At 47.6% G+C, this 21,177-nt stretch overlaps 1 protein-coding gene across 1 annotated transcript in view; it reads right to left on the minus strand.

Annotated features, from left to right (window-relative positions):
- The window catches only part of LMBR1L (limb development membrane protein 1 like), a 114,418-nt gene that overhangs the window by 58,112 nt on the left and 35,129 nt on the right, over positions 1-21,177 (minus strand). Inside the window, exons 2-3 of the mRNA XM_069230542.1 lie at positions 19,440-19,524; positions 16,832-16,865 (exon numbers count right to left, since the gene is read on the minus strand). Coding sequence (XP_069086643.1) covers positions 16,832-16,865; positions 19,440-19,524 — 119 coding nt within the window. The remainder of the gene's footprint in view (positions 1-16,831; positions 16,866-19,439; positions 19,525-21,177) is intronic.

Below are 21,177 nucleotides of genomic sequence, written 5' to 3' on the forward strand. Positions count from 1 at the left end.
GGTAGAGTGGAGTGGTGCAAGGTAGAGTAGACTGGTGTAGAGTGCCGTGGTGGAGTGCAGTGATGCAGAGTAGAGTGGCATAGAGTGTAGTGGCATATAGTACACTGGTGTAGAGTGCAGTAGAGTGGCATATAGTTGAGCGGTGCAGAGTAGAGAGGAGTATAGTTCAGTGGCAGAGTGCAGTGTTGCAGAGTAGAGTGTCATAAAGGGCAGTGCTGTTGAGTAGAGTGGCATAGAGTGTAGTGGCATATAGTACATTGGTGTAGAGTGCAGTAGAGTGGCATATAGTTGAGCGGTGCCGAGTAGAGAGGAGTATAGTTCAGAGGCAGAGTGCATTGTTGCAGAGTAGAGTGTCATAAAGGGCAGTGCTGTTGAGTAGAGTGGCATAGAATGCATTGGTGTAGAGGGCAGTGATGCAGAGTAGAGAATAGTGGCGTAGAGTACAGTGGTGCAGAGTAGAATAGAGTGGCATAGAGTGCAGTGGCATTGAGTGGATTGCTGCAGAGTACAGTATAGTGCAGTAGCATAGAGCGGTGCAGAGCAGATTGGAGTGGTGCAGGGTATATTAGACTGGCATAGAGTAGAGTTGCGTAGATTGCAGTGGCACAGAGGAGCTGATTTCAAAGAAGAGTGAAGTGTCCTACAGTGGAGTGGTGTAGAGTAGATTAGAGTGCAGTGGTGCAGAAAAGAGTGCAGTGGGACAGAGCACAGTGGCACTGAGTGCAGTGGTGCAGAGTAGAGTGGCGTGGAGTTCAGTGGCATAAAGTGCAATGTTGCGGATTAGAGGGTCGCAGAATACAGTGGTGTATTGTAGAGTGACAGAGTGCAGTGGCATAGAGTGCTGTGGCACAGAGTACAGTGGCATTGAAAGCAGTGGAATAGAGTGCTGTGGTGCAGAGTAGATTGGCATAGAGTGCAGTGGGATGGAGTGCATTGGTTTTGAGTAAAGTGGTGAACAGTGCACTGGCAGAGTGCAGGGGCGTAGTGTACAATGGTTAGAGTAGAATAGCATAGATTGCAGTGGCGTGGTGTAGAGTGGAGTGGTACAGCATAGATTGCAGTGGCGTAGAGTTGCACAGAGTGGAGAAAAGTGGTGTAGGGTGCAGTGGCATAGGGTAGATTGTTTCAGAGTAGAGTGAAGAAAAGATAGAGAAAAGATAATATACTTCAATATGTTGAAGTATGTAACGATAACAACAACATAAATAATAACGCTAGGCATAACAGCCCAAAATGAAATATGGCTTCTCCTTGTTAACCATGCTATAATCAAGCGCTTCATTACCTAGAAAACAAAACATTAAACATAAATGTTAGAAATATATACCCTTCTAATAGCTAAATTGTTGTGTGAAAAGGTAAAATCTGGGCTCAATCTCGACTTCATTGTTTCACCAACTGGTGTGATCTTGGGCAAATACAAAAATTGTGTTTCACAGAGTCTCCTTTCTAGCCTGCAGGTGTCAGGCTGAGTGGGACTCTGTTCTCTCTTTAGATCTTCCTCATTGTCTTGCAGCTCCTCTTGAAGGCCTCCTGCAGTGCTCCTCTTCAAGGCGGCAGGTGATGCAGACAGTAATCATCCAAAACTCTTTTCTCCTCCTCCTGCCCTTTGTTCTTATGAGCACCCTTAATGCCCACAGCTGTGAACAGGACAAATAAAAGGGCAGAGGACGCAGGGGGCCTCCTGACTCACCTTCATTCTGTTACCATCAGATTGGAGGATGGTCGGTACAGGGCTATTATAAGTAGCGCTTTTGTGCGCTAATGGCCCTCTGAATAATAGATGTGAGGGGAAATTATTGTGTCCCCTTGTCCCCCCTACCTTCGTCCCCCGTGTCCCCCACCCTCCAAAATCTGGGGGGGGGATACATCCCCCGCGTTCCCCCACACTTCCTACGCCCATGTTTAGCTACTTCCGAGGGCTCTAATTGGACCAGAAAGCGTACAACGTCAGGAACAGTACTTTGGATTCCAGCCGGTGGAGTGAAGGCCCCTCTCAGATACTCTTCGGTTACACACCCATGTGGATGAAGGTCCGTAGTGGGAAAGCGAACAGTTCTGTTTAGTGAACTGTACTGCGCTGTGCACACCCGAGGGTTTTTAACCCATAACCCCACCTTCATTTTACAATTGCTTGAAGACTCTAGGGGTGACGAGTCGAACCGCTGCCAAACACAGTTTCCTATTTGAGTCAGTGGGGAGGCTGGTCTGCAACTATACTGGCGTTGATGGAAAAACACCGTGACCTTTATCCTAGGATTCACCGAGAGCACGTGGGGAGCTTTCAGAGCACAATACAATGAGGGGCATAACGCGGTCCTCCTTGCGGCGCAGTGCGTTTGGGGTATGAAACCGTTCAAGGGAGGGGAGGGGGGCGCGCTTCGACCAAGGCCAATGTAGACCTGTGAGGTATCAGAGACTCATGGGGCCCGCATCACCTTCCGAGGCAGGGGTGGGACGTGCAGGCGAAGGTTCAAGGTGACGTTCTTCGTCCGAGAAGACTGGATCGGGAAGCGTCTGTCTGAATGATTGTAGTACCATTAGCAGCCACACGAGGTCACCAGCCTCCGGTATACCGAAAACAGTCTTTGCCCTGCAGCAAATCTCGATTTTGCATCAGTATTTGCGCAACATCGGGGTCGGGTATGATTGTCGACCTCGCTGCTGTAAAATCAGAGGAGCAAGGTACAAAAGGCAGGCTGGCAAGAACTCACAGCATCGCATCACAGGCGTCAGTTTGTAAGGCTCATGTACTGGCAGACGCCTTCGTTAAAAAAAAAAATAAAAAAAAAAATAAAGCTGACCACTCAGCATTTCTAAAGGGGACTGTGTCGTCACTGTGTTGGGATGATGGGACATTTAAGCTTCAGCTCAAAGCCACTTCCCATGTCTCATACCCTTAGCACCCAAGAACTCTTTACGTTCAAAGCAAAACATTTACTTTTCAAATGCACCAACGTGTAACCCTGGTTTTAAAAAGTCATTTTGAATCATTTGAAAGGTCAGCTCCTCAATATATGGAACATATACACGTGATTTACACCAGTAAGCCACCTTAAATGTTCTTTTAATGTTTACATTGGTGTTAATATAAATCACTTTTTGTAGTACTCAAATATTAAGGAGGCCTCATCTGGCCACCAGAGAAAATAAAACATGATAATAACACCTCTTAGACCACCCAGCATGTGGTTTATAAATGAAAATGTGCACTAAGTGACATTGATTCATATTGACAACCTTTTACGAGTACTTGGACCCTACTTTCGGAGTGCAAGAGATAGCAAGCATGGGTTCTAGCATTGGTCGGTTGAAACTACACAAAATTAATAAGTAACTTATTTGTTTTCGAGTTAGGGTGAGATCTTTTATTCTTGGGGCTTTTCCATGGACCATCATACATGCGAGTAAAGACATCCTGCAGGGCACACATCTTGCACCACCATGAAAAGCTCATATGAACTGGGACTCACTAATATTAGGTGAACCTGGTGCCTGTGAATACCGTGGCACTAAAGAACAGAGTAGAGGCTGATGTATGAAACTGTTCTGTGGTCACAGGTTTTGTGACCGCAGGAGGCTGGCCTGGCTTATAGTGGGTACCTTGTGGTACTTACACCTTGTGCCAGGTCCAGTTATCCCTGATTAGTAGTGTTCTAGCAGCTTAGGCTGATAGAGGTAGCTATAGCAGAGCAGCTTAGGCTGAACTAGGAGGCATGCAAAGCTCCTACTATACCACTTATATCATATAGCACTGTATCATAAGAAACACAATACTCAGTTATTAAAAAATAAAGGTACTTTATTTTAGTGACAATATGCCAAAAGTATCTCAGAGGATATACTCCCTTAGGAGGTAAGTAAAATACACAAAATATACACACAAACCAAAATCAGGTAAGTAAACACTTAGAAAAGTAGTGCAAACAGTGTAGAACATAATAGAATGCATAGGAGACAATAGGCCTAGGGGCAACACAAACCATATACTCCAAAAGTGGAATGCGAACCACGAATGGGCCCCAGGCCTAGTGTACAGTGTAAAGGGTCGCTGGGAGTGTAAGAAAATACTAACGGTGTCCAAGATACCCCACCCCAAGACTCTGAAAAGTAGGAGTAAAGTTACCCTACTACCCCAGAAAGACAGTAAAGTCAAGATAGGGGATTCTGCAAAGGCAACAACTGACTGCAAAGCACTGAAGACGGATTCCTGGACCTGAGGACCTCCAAAGGAAGGGGAACAAGTCCAAGAGTCACGCAAGTGTCCGGGATGGGGGGGGGGGGGGGTGTTAGGAGCCCACTAAACCCCGGATGAAGGTGCAAAAGGGCTGCCTCCGGGTGGAAGCAGCCGAAGATTCTGCAACAGACGGTGCCAGGAACTTCTCCTTTGGTCAGAAGATGTGCCACGGTGTGCTGGAGGATGCAGAGTTGTTTTCACGCAGAAAGACTGCAAACAAGCCTTGCTAGCTGCAAGGAGTTGCGGTTGAGGATAATGGGTGCTGCCCGGGCCCAGGAAGGACCAGGAGGTTGCTCCTTGGAGGAAGAGACAGAGGGGGCGCTCAGCAACAGAGAGAGCCCACACAGAAGCAGGCAGCACTCGCAGAAGCACTTGAACAGGCGTTCAAGAAATCTGAGCACGGCGGTCGTCTTCAACACAACAAAAGAGGGTCCCACGAAGCCGGTGGTCAACTCAGCGAGTTGAGCAATGCAGGACGGAGTGCTGGGGACCTGGGAAGTGCTGTGCACGAAGGAATCCTTGCAAAAGTGCACAGAAGTCCTAGCAGCTGCCGATCACGCAATACACAGGATTACTGTCTGGCGTGGGGAGGCAAGGACTTACCTCCACCAAATTTGGACAGAAGGACCACTGGGCTGTCGGGGTCACTTGGATCCAGCTCCTGTGTTCCAGGCACCACGCTCGCCAAGATGAGAGGGGACCGAGAGGACCGGTGATGCAGTAGTTTGGTGCCTGCGTTGGCAGGGGGAAGATTCCGTCAACCCACGGGAGATTTCTTCTTGGCTTCCAGTGCAGGGTGAAGACAGACCGCCCTCAGGAAACAGTCAAGAAAGCCATCAGGATTAGGCACTACAATGTTGCTGGTAGTCGTCTTGCTACTTTGCTGCGGTTCTGCAGGCGTCCTGGAGCAGTCAGCGGTCGATCCTTGGCAGAAGTTGAAGAGAGAGATGCAAATGAACTCTGGTGAGCTCTTGCATTTGTTATCTGAAGAGAAACCCACAGGAGAGACCCTAAATAGCCCTCGGAGGAGGATTGGCCACCTAACCAGGTAAGCACCTATCAGGAGGGGTCTCTGACGTCACCGGCTTGCACTGGCCACTCAGAGGCCTCCATTGTGCCCTCACACCTCTGCATTCAAGATGGCAGAGGTCTGGGACACACTGGAGGAGCTCTGGGCACTACCCATGGGGTGGTGATGGACAGGGGAGTGGTCACTCCCCTTTCCTTTGTCCAGTTTCGTGCCAGAGCAGGGGCTGGGGGGATCCCTGAACCAGTGTAGACTGGTTTATGCAAGGAGGGCACAATCTGTGCCCTTCAAAGCATTCCCAGAGGCCAGCAGAGGCTACTCCTCTCAGGTCCTCAACACCTAATTCCAAAGGGAGAGGGTGTAACACCCTCTCTCAGAGGAAATCCTTTGTTCTGCCTTCCTAGGACTGGGCTGCCCAGACCCCAGGAGAGCAGAAACCTGTCTGAGGGTTGGCAGCAGCAGTAGCTGCAGTGAAAACCCCAAAGAGCTAGTTTGGCAGTACCCGGGGCCCATGCTGGAGCCACGGGTATGCATGGGATTGGCACCCCAAAACAAGATTTGGCTTGATCTTGATGTCCATGATCTTAGACATGTTACATGGCCATGTTCGGAGTGACCATTGTGAAGCTACATATAGGTATTGACCTATATGTAGCGCACGTGTTTAATGGTGTACCCGCACTCACAAAGTTCGGGGAATTTGCCCTGAACAATGTGGGGGCTCCTTGGCTAGTGCCAGGGTGCCCTCACACTTAGTAACTTTGCACCTAACCTTCACTAGGTGAGGGTTAGACATATAACTGACTTATAAGTTACTTAAGTGCAGTGTAAAATGGCTGTGAAATAACATGGACATTATTTCACTCAGGCTACAGTGGCAGTCCTGTGTAAGAATTGTCTGAGCTCCCTATGGGTGGCAAAAGAAATGCTGCAGCCCATAGGGATCTCCTGGAACCCCAATACCCTGAGTACCTAGGTACCATATACTAGGGTATTATAAGGGTGTTCCAGTGTGCCAATCAGAATTGGTGAAAATAGTCACTAGCCTGCAGTGACAATTTTAAAAGCAGAGAGAGCATAAACACTGAGGTTCTGGTTAGCAGAGCCTCAGTAATACAGTTAGGGACCACACAGGGAACACATACAGGCCACAAACTATGAGCACTGGGGTCCTGGCTAGCAGGGTCCCAGTGACACATATCAAACACACTGACATATAGGGTTTCCACTATGAGCACTGGGGACCTGGCTAGCAGGATCCCAGTGAGACAGTAAAAACACCCTGACATATACTCACAAACAGGCCAAAAGTGGGGGTAACAAGGCTAGAAAGAGGCGACCTTCCTACATTGACCACAAAGCACTGAGTTGCAGTGAGATGCAATGTACTAAAGGTATTCCACAAGGCGGAAAAGTTTTAAGTTATAAAATAACTTTTTAGAGTCGCAAAGAGAAAGGCTGTGAAAACAAGTTACTTACCTTCCATAATGTCTTACTGGTAGATATATATTCTAATTTCAGATGGCTTACCTTAGAATTTACCCCAGGCATCAGTCTGGATCCAGAGATTTTTCTCAAGCAGTACCCCTGCGGGAAGTTAGGTGGCGTTGGTCGGCTCCGCTTCCATAGTCAGCACCAGATATGATGTCTCTGGACCTATATAGGCACCACCCCGGTACACTGACAACAGTTACTTTCCACGCCTTTCCACACCAGAAGCACGGAGCCATGAAGAACACGGACTACTGGTGCATCAGAACTAGGGCCCTGAAAGGGAAGTCCCTGTCCCTAGAAATCAGTTTGCAGAGCAATGAGGATGGGTGGGTCGGTAAGGAATCTGCAACTAGTACATGTTGCTACCAGATAAGACATTACCAAAGGTAAGTAACTTGTTCATCTAATAAGAGACATCTAGTTGCAGATTATTTACTGTAGAATAGATACCCAAGCAATACCATTCCCAGAGGAGGGTCTGCGAACCAAGATCATACTAGGAAGTCCTGCAAGACTGAACGGGCAAAGTACCCATCACTCCAGATTCGACTGTCCAGGCAGCAGTGTTTGGTGAATGTGTGCAATGATGCCCAGGCTGCCGCCCAACAGATGTCCAGGACTGGAACTCCCTGTGCTAACACAGTGGTTGCAACTGTCGCTCTGATAGAATAAGCACAAACCTGTTGGGGGTTGCTTTTTAATGAAGAGAACAACCCATCTACAGATGGTTCTCTTTTGCACTGCCCGACCTTTCTTTGTACCCACATATCCAACAAAGAGTTGACAATCCACCCGGAACTCTTTAGTACGATGAAGGTAGAACGCCAATGCTCTTTTTGGGTCCAGCGGTGGAGTTTCTCCTCTTCCTTAGAAGGATGAGCGGGTACGTAAAAAGTAGGCAAGGTGATGGATTGGTCTACATGAAAGGGCGTGACCACTTTTGGCAAAAAGGAAACCCTGGTGCAAATCATCACTTTCTCAGAACAGATGGAAAGGTAGGGCGGCTTAGATGACAATGCTTGCAATTCACTCACCCTGTGGACAGATGTAATGGCCACAAGGAAGGGCGTTTTTAACATCAGAAGCCTGAGAGGACAATTGCGGAGCAGCTAAAAAGGATCGCACATTAAGAAAATAAGAACCAGATTCAAATCCCATTGGGGCATTATGAATGGTGTTGGAGGAAACATATGGGTAAGACCCTTAAGGAATCTACTGACAATAGGAGATTTAAACAAGGAGGGTTGGTCTGGTAATTTCAGAAAAGCAAAGATATCAGACAAATAATGTTTGAGGGTTCCCACAGCAGAGCCCTGCTGGGCCAAAGAAAGTATAAACAAAAAGGACCTCAGAAAGAGGGGCAGAAAGGGGGTCAACGGACTTGTGTGTGCATCATGCCACAAATTTGTTCCATCAACAGGTGTATATTGTTTTGGTGGACCGACGCCTGGCTGTCAAGATAACATTACAGGCTTCGGATGGAAGGTCAAAAGATGCCAACTGCCACCCCTCAATCTCCATGCAAGAAGGCAGAGACTGGAAAGGTTCGGTGGACATCCCTTCCTTGCTGCTGCGACAGAAGATCCTCCCAAAGGGGCAGTCTGATCAGAGGATCGATGGCTATGCACAATAGGTTGGGATACCAGACTCTTCGTGCTCAGTCCGGTTCCACAAGAATCACTTAGGCCCGGTCGTCCTCGATCTTCTTGAGAACTCTGGGCAAAAGTAGTATGGGAGGGAAAAGAGTACAGGAGACTTGAGCTTCACTCAAGATGAAACAGTGCTGAGCGAGTGCCAATTCAGAAAGTCCCAACGTGCAAAACTGCTCACATTGCATGTTCTCTGTGGAGGCGAACAGATTTAACCAAGGCTCTCCCTATTTTTTAAAGAGACCCTGCGCCACCTCCAAATGGAGTTGCCATTCGTGATCGACCAGGCACTGTCAGCTCAGTTTGTCCGCTCTGGCGTTCAGAGAGCCAGCCAGGTGTTGAACCACCAGGGAAATGCCCCGATGTTCCAGTCATATCCAGGGGCGCAAAGCCTCCTGACAGAATCCACAACCCCACCCGCCCTGTTTGTTGCAAGACACATGGCAGTGGTGTTGTCCATGAGCACCTGCACCATTTTCGCTTTGAGAGAGGGAGGAAATGCTTTTAATGACAGTCTGATTGCCCTGAGCTCCAAAAGACTGATGTGGAGCCCGAACTCCACCAAAGGCCCTAGGCCTCTGATCTCCGCTTCTCCCATGTGGCCGTCCAATCCCAGGAGTGACGCATCTGTCACTACTGTTAGATCTGGTTGCTGAAGGGAGAGAGATCTACCTGTGACCCAATCACGGTTCAAAAGCCACCACTGCAGATCTTGCGCCAATCCCTCCGGGATCTGGAACATGTCAGAAAGGTTTCCCTGATGCTCCACTCACTGGAACTTCAGGTCCCACTGGAGAGCCGCATATGCCAACTGGCATGCATCACCAACAGGATGCAGGAGGCCATGAGGCGCAACAGCCTCAGAGTCACTCTCACCGAAATGCAGGATAGAGGCTGAAACATCGGTATCATAGCCTGAATACGTACGACTCGCCACTCAAGAGGATAAGCCCGAAACACCGATTTCAGAACAGCTCAGATGAAGAGGAGCATCAGAGAGGAAGTCAAGTGTGGCTTCGGCACATTTATAGTGAACCCCAGCGAATGCAGGAGGTCTGCTGTAGTCTGAAGGTGGGAGATGACAGCCTGGGGCGAACTCACCTTCAACAGCCAGCATTCAAGGTAGGGGAAGACTGAAACCCCTGACCTGTGCAGATGAGCTGCGACCCCTGTCATCACCTTGATGAACACCCAAGGGTTGCTGGTAAGGCCAAAAGGGGATCACTGTAAACTGAAAATGCTCGTTGCCTACTGTGACCCGCAAGTAATGTCTGTGGGCAGGCAGGAGGGGAATATGGAAATAGGCATCCGGCAAGTCCAATGCTACCATCCAGTCTCCTGGGTCCAGGGGAGATAGAACATGGGCCAGAGTGAGCATTTTGAAATTCTCCTTCCTGAGGAAGAGATTGAGAGACTGGAGGTCTAGGATAGGGTGGATGAGCTTCTGGCAGAGGCACCATCTCTATGGCTCCCTTGGCCAAGAGAGCTGTAACCTCCTCGCTTTGAAGTGCCAAGTGATCCTCAGTCACCCGATCGTAGGTCGGTGGCATGGATGGAGGTGTAGTCTTGAAGGGGAGGGAGCTGCCCCTTCGGAGGCTTTGCAAAACCCATCTGTCTGATGTGATGGACTGCCAGCAGGGCAGGTGATGGTGAAGACTGTTCTGACTGGTCCCTAATGGGGAAGCGTCAGATTAGGAAGTTTTGGAGACACCGGGAAAGGATGGGGGGAGTGGGTAGCTGTGTCAGAGGACTGACTAGACCGCTGGCTCTCTGATCTATAAGGACATCTGATCCCACGTCCCTGACCACACAGCAGGGTAGCTGGAGGGGAAACTGATGTTTGGGACGTCCCATCAATGCAAGCGATCTGCTTAGTGAGTCAGTCCTATCTATCCCACATCGTATTGTGAACTTAGCTGCATCTCTCCTGTCAGCAACAGCTTGGGAGAGAATGGCCGGGGCCTCCTACGGGACCTGTGGCAGCAGCTGTGCAACCGTGTACCATAAGGTATGGGTGTAATGGCCCAAAAGGCGTGCAGTGTTCACTGATAGCAATGCCAGGCTGGAGGAAGAAAACATCTTCTTCCAAGCTGATCGAGCCTCTTGGATTCCCTGTCTGGGGGTGCAGAAGGGAATGCACCTGGGGACATGGAGGCTTGGATAACCAAGCTCTCAGTGGTCAGGTGTTGCATCAGGAACACTGGGCCATTTGGAGCTGGTCTATGGCTGACGGCGATTGTGCTCATAGGAGCCCATGTGCTGGGTTTGGACCAGGTCCCCAGCAGGACATCAGTGAGGGCTTCATCAAAGAGCATAAGGTGTTCACAAGTGGATCCCCAGGGCTGGAGCACCTCTGTTAAGTCAGTCCTGACTGCCACCGAAGGCAGTTCAAAGCCCAGAACCTTGGCTGCTCTCTGCACCACCATGGAGTAGGAGGCCCCCTCCTCTGTAGCCACAGTACGGGGAGAAAGCATGCCACTATCAGGGGAAGTGTCCAGAACACAAGCCTCACTCAGGTCCGTCCACCAGTCCATGGGATCTTCAAACTGGTATTCCAAAGGGTTCAGCAACTCCTTCCAGTCCTCACTGCCAGGATTGGAGTAGCTTTAGGGACCGCTCCCTCAAAGCTTGTGGGTGCATGGCCAGGCACCTGGAGCACAACTTTGGGTCGTGGTCACGCTCCAAACACCATAAGCACACAGAGTGTGGATCCATCACAGACATCACCCGATGACAGGATCCGCAGGGCTGGAACCCGGTCTTGTGTGAAGACATCCTCAATGCACCAGGAGTGTAACCACTCAAAAATCGTGGACAAAACATCAAAAAAGATCAGTCAAAAAGTGACTTTGGGATTGCTCTTCCTCAGATCTGCGTTTGGCTGGTGTGGAAAGAGAAGAACTGATGCCAACACGTCAGGGTGGTGCCTATATAGGTCCTACGACGTCATATCCGGCACGCACAACACCAACGATGGATGTGGAGCCGAACACCACCACCTAACAATACACATGGGCACTGCTCAAAGAAAATTGCCGGATCCAGACTGACACCTGAGGGAAATCTGCAACTTTAAGTCCCCATCAGATAAGCATGCATGGTTTGTAACTGCAAATGCAGTCGCTAACCACTGATATGTTACCAACACCCAAACTATAGTAGTAACTGGTTCACAAAGGGGAGGCCATGGAGAAACTTCTTACATGGAAATCATGTCCAGTAGCCAAACGCTTGTCCCCTCTTTTGTCATCCCAAATGGAACCTTTTTTTAGGAGGAAAAAAAAATGGACACAGGCTGCTTTAAATAAAATGTTTCTTATTTTTTAAAGCAACTTCAGGGATGACCTTCTGCTGTCCTTTTCAGACCACCATCCCTGCACTCACAACCATTCGCAAGGGATCACAATCTGTGCCCTGCCTAATTCATATACATTAGACAGGTCATTTTAAAGCCTTCTGCTAATGGGCAAGTTGCAATGTGCCCTCATTGTACGAAGGTTACATCACACATTACATACCAATTTGCAAACCACTGTTCCTGAATTCAAAAAAATATTATATTTTTCTATTTTGGACTCTCCATCAATTTGTAACATTTATTGTTACAGTGGTTCATGAATTTTTGGCAGCTTGCTAACCAGTAGAAGTGCAATTTGCACACCCTGGTATGTGAACAGTGATCAATTTACCAGGCCCTTATTTCTTAGCAAATTATCTTCCAGGGACCTGGCACTGCCTGCTGGCAGAAGCAGTCCTTGAAAATGTTTTGTAGTGAAAGGAGCAATGGTTGCAGGGGCTTCTGGTCTATTCCAGAAATCTCCAACGTTTTCCACCACTAAATCACCTAAGTTATCCTCCTCGCATTTGATATTAGTTTCAAGGGGTTTGGGGGGGGGAGAGGAAAAGAGTTCTCAACTGAGTGCTTCGTTATGAACACTAGTAGCCCGGATTGGAAATGCCTGTCCATAGAAGATTGAGAACCAATGTAAAACATCCAAGCATGGATTTTGCAAGGCAAGATGCACGGTATGCAACTCTTCATTTAAAATCCAGATCTGTCTGTGCCTAGTTCAGTATCCACAGTTGTCATTTCAATGTAATACTGACTAGTATGTGCAAATGCTGTGTCTTCATCTTCTTCAGCCAGAATCAATGCTATAGAGCAAAGTCCAGTACTACGAATGCCTACATTTTGTCACTTGAGTATCACTACCTGCCAGAACCAGAATCAATGCGCCAAAAAAAACTCCACCTTTTAAGGTATCTTCTAGACTGCGCATGTGCTGTCTTTTCACGATCTTTTATTTCAAAACAGTGAGCTTAGAGGCACCTTTTGCTTACCACTGTCACTTTCATTTTCTTGCTTCTTATTGGTCAGTTGCTTAAGGATTCCTTCCCATTTGCCAATCCCCTCAAACATCGACGCATTACTTGTGTCCTTCCACTGTCCTTTGTTTTTAGGGGACACATTTTTGTGTGTTTAAGCCCCTCCATGTCCCTCCCCTTGTCGTCTGCATTACTTACCTCCCCCTGCGTGTTTAAGATGCCTCCCCCCACCTGCCCTCCATCATCCATATTATTGTTTGTCCCCAAACATCCATGTTGTTGCTTGCCTCCCAGTTATCCATGTTGCTATTTTCGCCTCATCCACCTATCCTCCCGTGTTGGTGGTTGCCTCCACACTCTCTCTCTAGTCTGTGTCACTGTATGCCCTACAACCCGTCATTTAAATTAAATAAAAAAAAAAAAGGGCTATGCTATGGACACTGCTGGCCATATCACAGAGCTTTTTTCACCACACCCTCAGTTGTCCGTGCTGCATATCATTCACCCTCCGTGTTGCCTCTCACCCATCATCCAGTTACCAATGAAAAAGGGCTAAGACCTGGCTGCAACACAGCAGATTTAAAATTTAAAAAAGCATTTGCAATGCAATGGGTCTGGCATTTGCTCGACTTAGAGCTATTAGCATTGTAAATTTCTAACTGTACTTTTCTTGCCACTTAAATTGAAAAAGAAAAGTAAAACAGCTGTCATAAGCGAGCCAATTCAATGCGCCCTGGCCAGCATGAGTGCGAGGGAGAGACACAAAAAGGAAAATAAGATCGCTCGCAGTCAAACGTCTCAGCAATCGTGCAATTATCCATGTAACAGGGGCAGTCTGCAGGGCGGTAACAAAAACGCCCCAAGAGGGACAAACGTAAAGCATTTACCAATGATAACAAAGGATTTTTGAAAGGCAAGGTTTGTTACCTCACTGCATTATCTGTCATTACTTGCAATTCCATGTGCCAGAACACACACACACACATCAAACAAAAAAACAAAAAAAGTGCTAGGACATGGACACCACTGGCTATGGAATTGCCCTTTTTCCTTCCTCCCTCCGTGTGGCCTTCCACCCTGTCCTCCCCTCCAGCAATTATTATATATATATATATATATATATATATATATATATATATATGTGTGTGTGTGTGTGTGTTTTTTTTTTTTTTTTTTTTTTAAACGATGTGGGCCAGAGAGTTTTTGATTTAAAAAAAAAAAAATCTGTCATGCTGCATGGCAGGCACGGTGCAGTATAACATTGTTAAAAAGTAATGACAAAGCCAATAACTCTTGTCTCATAGGTGAGACCTCCTGGCAATGCACGTTCAGTCTGGGTTGGCTCTCGGTTTGCCCTCCCTTCCTTGTACCCCTCAACATTAATGTACAGTGATTAACTGCTTTGTAGTTAGGTTTGTGTTATACGGATTTGCACACATGATAGCGCCTTGGTGCAAGCCCTGCTCGTTTGGCACAGGGTCGTCAGGACATCCAGGGAAGATGTGGAGCCAGCCAAGCGCAGAGAGGGCGCGATCTGACGGCCTCAGATTGTTTTTCAAGCATCACCTGGAAAAGGCATTAGAATTACGCTGAATTCGCAGTTCCTGGCACACTCAGCGCTGGATGTTGTTGCGCACTGGGGCAAAGGTTGGTTGGTTGTGTGAACGTGTCGGAAGGCGCTCCAATGTTCAGTCTGACCCTGCACACAGAGTCGAGCTCTGCCCTGCCACGGTGCCCTGAGGAGGAGGTAGGGGGTGGGCGCGAACACACCCCAGGGCGCGAGAGTGCCAATGCTGCCGCTCTTCCAACGCTGGAGGAGAGATGAACAGGCAGAAACAGGCATGCCTAGTCGCTTCATCAGAGAAACAGAAAGGTGACAGGTGGAAACGTCGGAATGAATCTCAAACTCTTGTGTTTTCTCTTGATGCGTTTCACTCTGTAATTGTTTTCATCTGTCTCGGCCCCGCCCCAAAAGGGACGGTCCAGCCCAAAGTGCATTGTCACGCTGGCTCTTTAAAGGTACACAAACACCAGACACGTTTCTTACTGTAATCACCTAATTAATTCGGAGAAAGCGGCATTTCTGCTTGCTGTGCCTCATTCCTTTCTTGGTAGGGAAACCCGTGGCTGGACAACAGAACACACTGGAATGTGCTGGGCGAGCCCAAGGAGAGCGCATGACGTGCTCAAGGTCACACTGGGCGTCTGCAGCTGAAGTTCCGACCCTCTGTGACCTTTTTAACCCAAGTAAAGCTAGGCGCACTCCACCAAACAGTGTCAGGGATTGAACCGAGGGGTTGGGCGAGAACGTGAGGGGGCCTCAACCACGAGCTGGTCAAGAGACAAGCAGGCCTCAGACACAGAGCTGGGCCTGTTTACGAGCTCTGCCGCCATCCCCTGGATCCCCTCTGGTCAACGTAGACTGACAGAGGCAGCTTCGACTGGCCACTCAGAATGCGGAAGATGACGAACAAGGAGTCGCACTCTTCTGTCTGCCTCTCGCACTAATCTACCTCTCTCTCACACACCTCTGCACATAAAAGGGGTTCCATATTAGCTCCCTCTAAGACTCTAAAACGGTGAGCCCCACCCAGCTCCTTAAAAGATGCACTGATAAATCTCTTGCGCTGTCTTAGGGGGGAGGGGGTGGGGGATTACGTGCAGGGCCGTATTCTAAAGATGATGTGAACATTGTCATCCAGAGTTCTTTCCGAGATTCCAGCAGGGTGGGTCCACCTTTGCAGGCAGAAGTGTTAGCCACTTAAAATGGGGGTAGGCGGGGAATCTCGGGTTCTCGGACCGAGGAGTGCAAGGACAACCGGGATGAAAGAAAGAGCAGGGGAAAGGGAGCTGTTGAATAAAGGCTGGGGGAGGAGAGAGAATGATGAGGGACAGGCAAGAGTATGCTCAGGGAAGTGGGGCATGGGGAGAACAGCAGTTAGAACAGCAGGGAGAACGAGGGGTAGCGGAAGGGAGAGAAAGGTTGGGAGGGGAGAGACTGAGAAGGAACTGCAGGGAAGAAGGGAGAGAAGAATTCAAAAGTGCAGGAGAGTACAGAAGGGAGAGTACAGTAAGGACGTGAAAGAGGAGCGAGGCAGCAAGTGAGAGCAGGAAGTAGAGAAAAAATGAGAGGGAGAAAGGGTAAGAGGATGGGTAGAGTGAAGATAAGCAGGCAAGAGGGACATATACGTAGAGAGAAGGGAAGGACAGAGTAGTAGGAGAAGAATACAAACGAAGGGCGGCAGAGATGGGGTGGAGAGAAGGCACAGGGTAAGAACTTAAGAGGAATGGAAAATAATAAAAGATGAGGGAGGAAGCAATGATGGAAAGGAAGGGTACATGGAGGAACAGATTACATAGCGGGAGAAAATGGGAAAGCAAGAGGGGGCAAGCAGGACAGGCGAAAAGAACAAGGGGAACAGGGCCAGACAGAAAAGGGTAATGGAAAAAAGGAACAACAAGAGGAGACTGGAACACCATAGGATGTAAGGCTGAGAAGGCAAGCAGTAGAGAAGAGAAAAGCAAACGATGCAACAAGGGAGGAAAAGAATGGAAGACAGGGGCGTAATACTCTTCTAATAAATGTATCTGCCAATAAATAGCCGGGTACAGGTGCTTTAGGTTGGGTATGGTAAGGTGTCTGTCGGATTTTACCAGGGATTTTTACATAATCATAAACAAAAATGCACACACACTTTCCCACTCTGCTTTGAATTACTTCAACATTCTTGGTTATTTGACAAAATATTGTGTTTTCTCCTACTCAGCACCTCTACCAATTTGCATTCGTTCCTTTCTAATGCCCCTTAGGGCCCTCGTGTGCCCTGCTTGGGTAGAACGTATTTTACCATTAAATGCCAGCGTGATTGTTAAAAAAATCTGAAGCTCACCCCCCCAAATCTTCTTCACCAAGCTACGCCCCTGGTAGAAGATAGAAAGGAGAGGAAGGGACAGTTATGGGATAGGAAGCACAGAAGGGGACACCAGGAGCAAAGTGGCAGGGAAGAAGGGGGTACAGATAGTGGAGAAGAGGGGAGCACTAACTGACTGCCTATTTATTTATTTTTAGCAATGTACATTAAATGGACATTAACTCACGCAATGCGGTTGACTGCAGCATCTTCATCGTCGACTGCAAGAGAAAAGAAGAAGCATATTAATGCAGGGGGAAAGCAGAGGCTGAGGCCAGCCTGCAGATCACACATATACCTGGGGGACAAGACATTTGATGCCACGTACAAACCAGTAACAAGCATGGAGCTGCTTTAACAGGGGTCTAGGCCGTATAGGGATGAATATTCTGCAACAAGTAGCACCCCTTTATCTTACCAGAATAATGCATATTACGGGGCACCTAATTTTAGGTCCTGAGCTTTCATTAAACCCCCATTACAATCTACCACTTGAAGCATCCCTCCAGCTCAACTGAACAAACAAACATGAAAACCATGAGTCACAAAAGGAATGCCCAGGGCTTAAAAGTTTTGGGGATCGAGCGCGCAAGCTCTCTAGCCTGCTGTAATCTCTCGGTGGGCTTTTAACCACACCCACCACACACCCGTCAGTTTAGTTCGTTTATGGACTTGCCTTTTAAAAATTGCTTGATTTTATTTGTGAAAGGCATGCATGCATAATGCCTTTTCTGGTGTTTAGCCCTCTTCGAGCGCACCGGCCAACTACTGAAAACATACGAGGCTCCACGTTTTCAGCATGGTTTCTGGACTACTTTTTCTTTTTATTTCCTACGCAGAGCGATCTTGCTGCACATTTGCCGATCCTGGGAGCGAACTTCTGTTTCATTGTGTGTGGTCCTTCACGCTCATGGTGTGGTACTTTAAATCAGCTCACTTATGCAAAACTGTTTGACTTCTCACTTCATGTGGCAATAAAATTCTGGTTAGGACTTTACAACACTAATAGCTTTAAGTTGAGCAAACGCAAGACCAATTGCACTGCAGATGCTTGTTTTGTAATGAAAGCATCTGCTAACAATAACCAGGGGAAGCATCGACACTTACTTCATAGGAAAGGATGCAAATGAAGAGATTCAGCAATGGGGTTCTTGGGTGACAACTATTTCCAGAAGATCACACAGTTGGAAGCCTAAATTTGTCTCTCCAAAGTACGTCCCCTTCCTTAATTTAATAGTGACAGGCAACGAATGCAGCACGGTGACAATAAGGGTGAACGGCCCGCATTTATGCTACTGCTACTGCAAGAGAAAGAAGCTTGCCACAGGAAGAGCACGTTTTGGAACAGGCTGAACAAGTTGAGGCTCAACGTCACTTTGAGGGAGAGGAAGGGCAGCTGCAGAAGAACTTGTTCGGGGTGAAAGTCCTCACAGAAAGGAAACCCTGCCCTGGAATGACAAGGCCACATTCTGCTGGGCCAGGAGGGCGCGAACCATTTTCCAACTTCGGTTTCATCAGCACAGAATCTGGTTGCCAATTACCCGCCCCCCTACTGTGGGATCTCAAGGCACCTGTGTCTGTCTCTCCATTGCTTGAATTTGAGGAGTACCATACAGCGCAACTGGTGAAAAATGATGTACGAGAGGGGAGGGGAGTGTAATGAAGGCGGGAGAGAAGAGAATGTGAGAGGAAAATAGCAACAGACAATGTTTACAATGAAAAACAATAAGAGCGACAGGTGAAAGAGGAGCGAACAGCATAAAGAAGGGGTGAAAACATTAAAAAGAGACAGAAGATGAAAAACGCCGCCCAATGCTAGAAAAACTAAGTCTCCGTTGGCAGCTGGGGAGGTTTGGCAAATCAACCGTAATGCAACGGAAAAGGGACTACAGACAGCATATAAAACGGGGATGTGTACGTCATCAAATCCCTACCGCATCAAAGGAATGTGAACATACAGGCTGCATAGGTCAACAAAAAAGGGACGCGGGAGCTTCACCTTTCATAAGGGAGGGAAGTGTCAAGCAGGAGACCGTTACACGCAAACTTCATGGACCCCCTGAAAGTTCATCCTATACAAGACCTCTAAAACATGACCCTTCAAGCGCCCCACAATATACGATTAAATGTGCCACCCAGAACAAGTACGCTTCACACCTCCCGCAAAAACATGCACACTTCGCGACACCCACAAAACCTACACCCTTAACAAGCCCCTCCCGAAACAAGTACACTTAATGAGGACCCCAAAATACGCATACTTCAACGTGGCCCACAAAACAAGTACATCTCACAACCGCAACCTCCCCCCCAAAAACAAATAAAAATAAAATGCACTTTATAACACTGACACAACCAGCACGTTTTGCAGGCCCCCATTTCCTCCCTGAAACATGCAATTCATGAGTTCTTCTAACACGTTCGCTTCTGGAAATGCACACACGCGCACACTTTATCTTCAAGAACATCTCGTCCGCAGGTAACAAACCCACCCCTCTTACATGGACGTCTCCTGAAGAGAGTTATACATGTCCCAATGTACACACCTCTTTTAAAGCATCCTTTAGTTTTACAGACAGGTTTCTATACAGCTACTCGCACTGATCCCGAAACACATGATCCCGAAACACATGATTTTCACTTCGTGATTGTCACAGTTCACACCTCGGCCCCCAAAACGCAGGCCCCTCAAGAGGCCTTTGCAGTGCGTGGGCTTCACGAGACGTTTGCGCCGTGCCCCACCTGTGCTCTACTTACGGCTGGACAGTGACGTCACTCGCAGCCTTCCCACTCACCTGTCGTGAAGTCGCCATGTTTCTTGAAGCGGGTGATGACAACGTATGACAAGATGTAAAGAATTCCGAAGAGAAGCGAGCAGATCTAGGGAGAGCGAGAAAGAGAGGGGCACATCAGAGACAACACTGACGACACAGTACCCCTATACAAATTGGTAAGGGTGCCAGCAGCATCAAGTGCACCGTGACACAACCAGACTATATGTCAGGATCTTACTCATCCCACCAAACTCTTTCAGCACAGGACATACTACAACCAAGCATAAAGGTTTATCTTATACGTCACACAAGCTCTTCCCTCATTGGACAGAGTGCATCCACACGAAGAAGACCCATCTTATGCATCGTCCCAGTTCTTCGTGCACATGAACGAACAATAAACACACCATCTCCAGTTAAACATACAAGTCTACCTTACACATCACATCCAACTCTTTCTACACAGGACATACTACAATCACACTTTGTATAGCTATAGCCAAACACACAGCCCCCCCCCCGCTGCTTACACCAAACTCTCCCTTCATAGGGCCTACAATAAATGCACCACTCTCCAACCAAACATACAGGTCTGCCATACACATTACACTCAACTCCCATATAGGGTGGGCAACAACCACAAACTCAGCAACCACGTAAAAGGCCGCCTGTAATCGATCTGGACCTCTTGCAGGCTACAATAGTGCCAGCTGTGTACAAACGTGACACAGTGCACGAGGGCCATAATTCAATACCAAATATTTGTGACGTAGAAGAGATTCAGTTATTGTTACGCTTTGTAATACCTAAGACCCGCGTGGTGCTGAAAGTGGTCCCAACCAGCACACAAAAGGTTACAGGACCAAAACTCTGGACTGAGTGACAAGGTCCAATTTTAGCAAGTCACGTGTTTCATGTAGGTGCATACTTAGTATGAGAAACCGGCAAACTACACAGCCTAGCATGCCCACTGCTGTTGGTAGAAAACCAGAACCTTTAGAATATTAGAAGGACCAAGCCAGCAACCCCCCAAAAATACAAATCTTTGGCAAAGCCAATAGGTCTTACCTTTGGGACATATCTTTGCCAAAGGATCTTAGCAATGCTGTGCAATATGGCAAAGTAGTAGAGAGAAAAAAGCCTATGAACATGTTGTAGGCACATAATCATGCAAGCGCGCACCTACAAAATGACACAGACATTCTTTTTATTTATTGATCCGAATTTGAACATGGAAGGCGGTTGGGAGGAAGCACCATGGGAGGGGCGAGAGCAGAAGAAACAGAAGACGCAGGTGGTATAACTAGAATATTTATTTCTTTTGTTTTTCTGTTTGTTCTTTATGTTATCTTTATGACTTAGGTCTATCAAAACTGATTATTTTATGGGCCCTCATGATGGGACCTGGAATTAATGCTCATTCTGTTCTTCCTCAACTTTTATGTATGTCAAAATCTTAATTTATTATGTAATTTACTTGTGGGTTTCTTGAAAATATACCTACAGCCTTGAAAAAGCCCCAGGCTTGCAGGCTGCATGGGGTGAAACGTGTCGACTGGTCACCATCTACAAAATCTCTCTAAGCACTAAAACAATATCATCAAGGACCACAAGATTAATAATTTCACCGGTATATGATGATTTATAGGTTTTTGTACTTACAAGAGGAGGAAGAAAAAACCCACACAAGCGGATACATAATAAACAAGTGAATAAGAATGACAGAGAAAGCCAACCATTTGGTAAGCAATGGGTGGGT

The sequence above is a fragment of the Pleurodeles waltl genome, chromosome 4_2 (assembly GCF_031143425.1).
Source record: "Pleurodeles waltl isolate 20211129_DDA chromosome 4_2, aPleWal1.hap1.20221129, whole genome shotgun sequence".
NCBI classification, from domain to species: Eukaryota; Metazoa; Chordata; class Amphibia; order Caudata; family Salamandridae; genus Pleurodeles; species Pleurodeles waltl.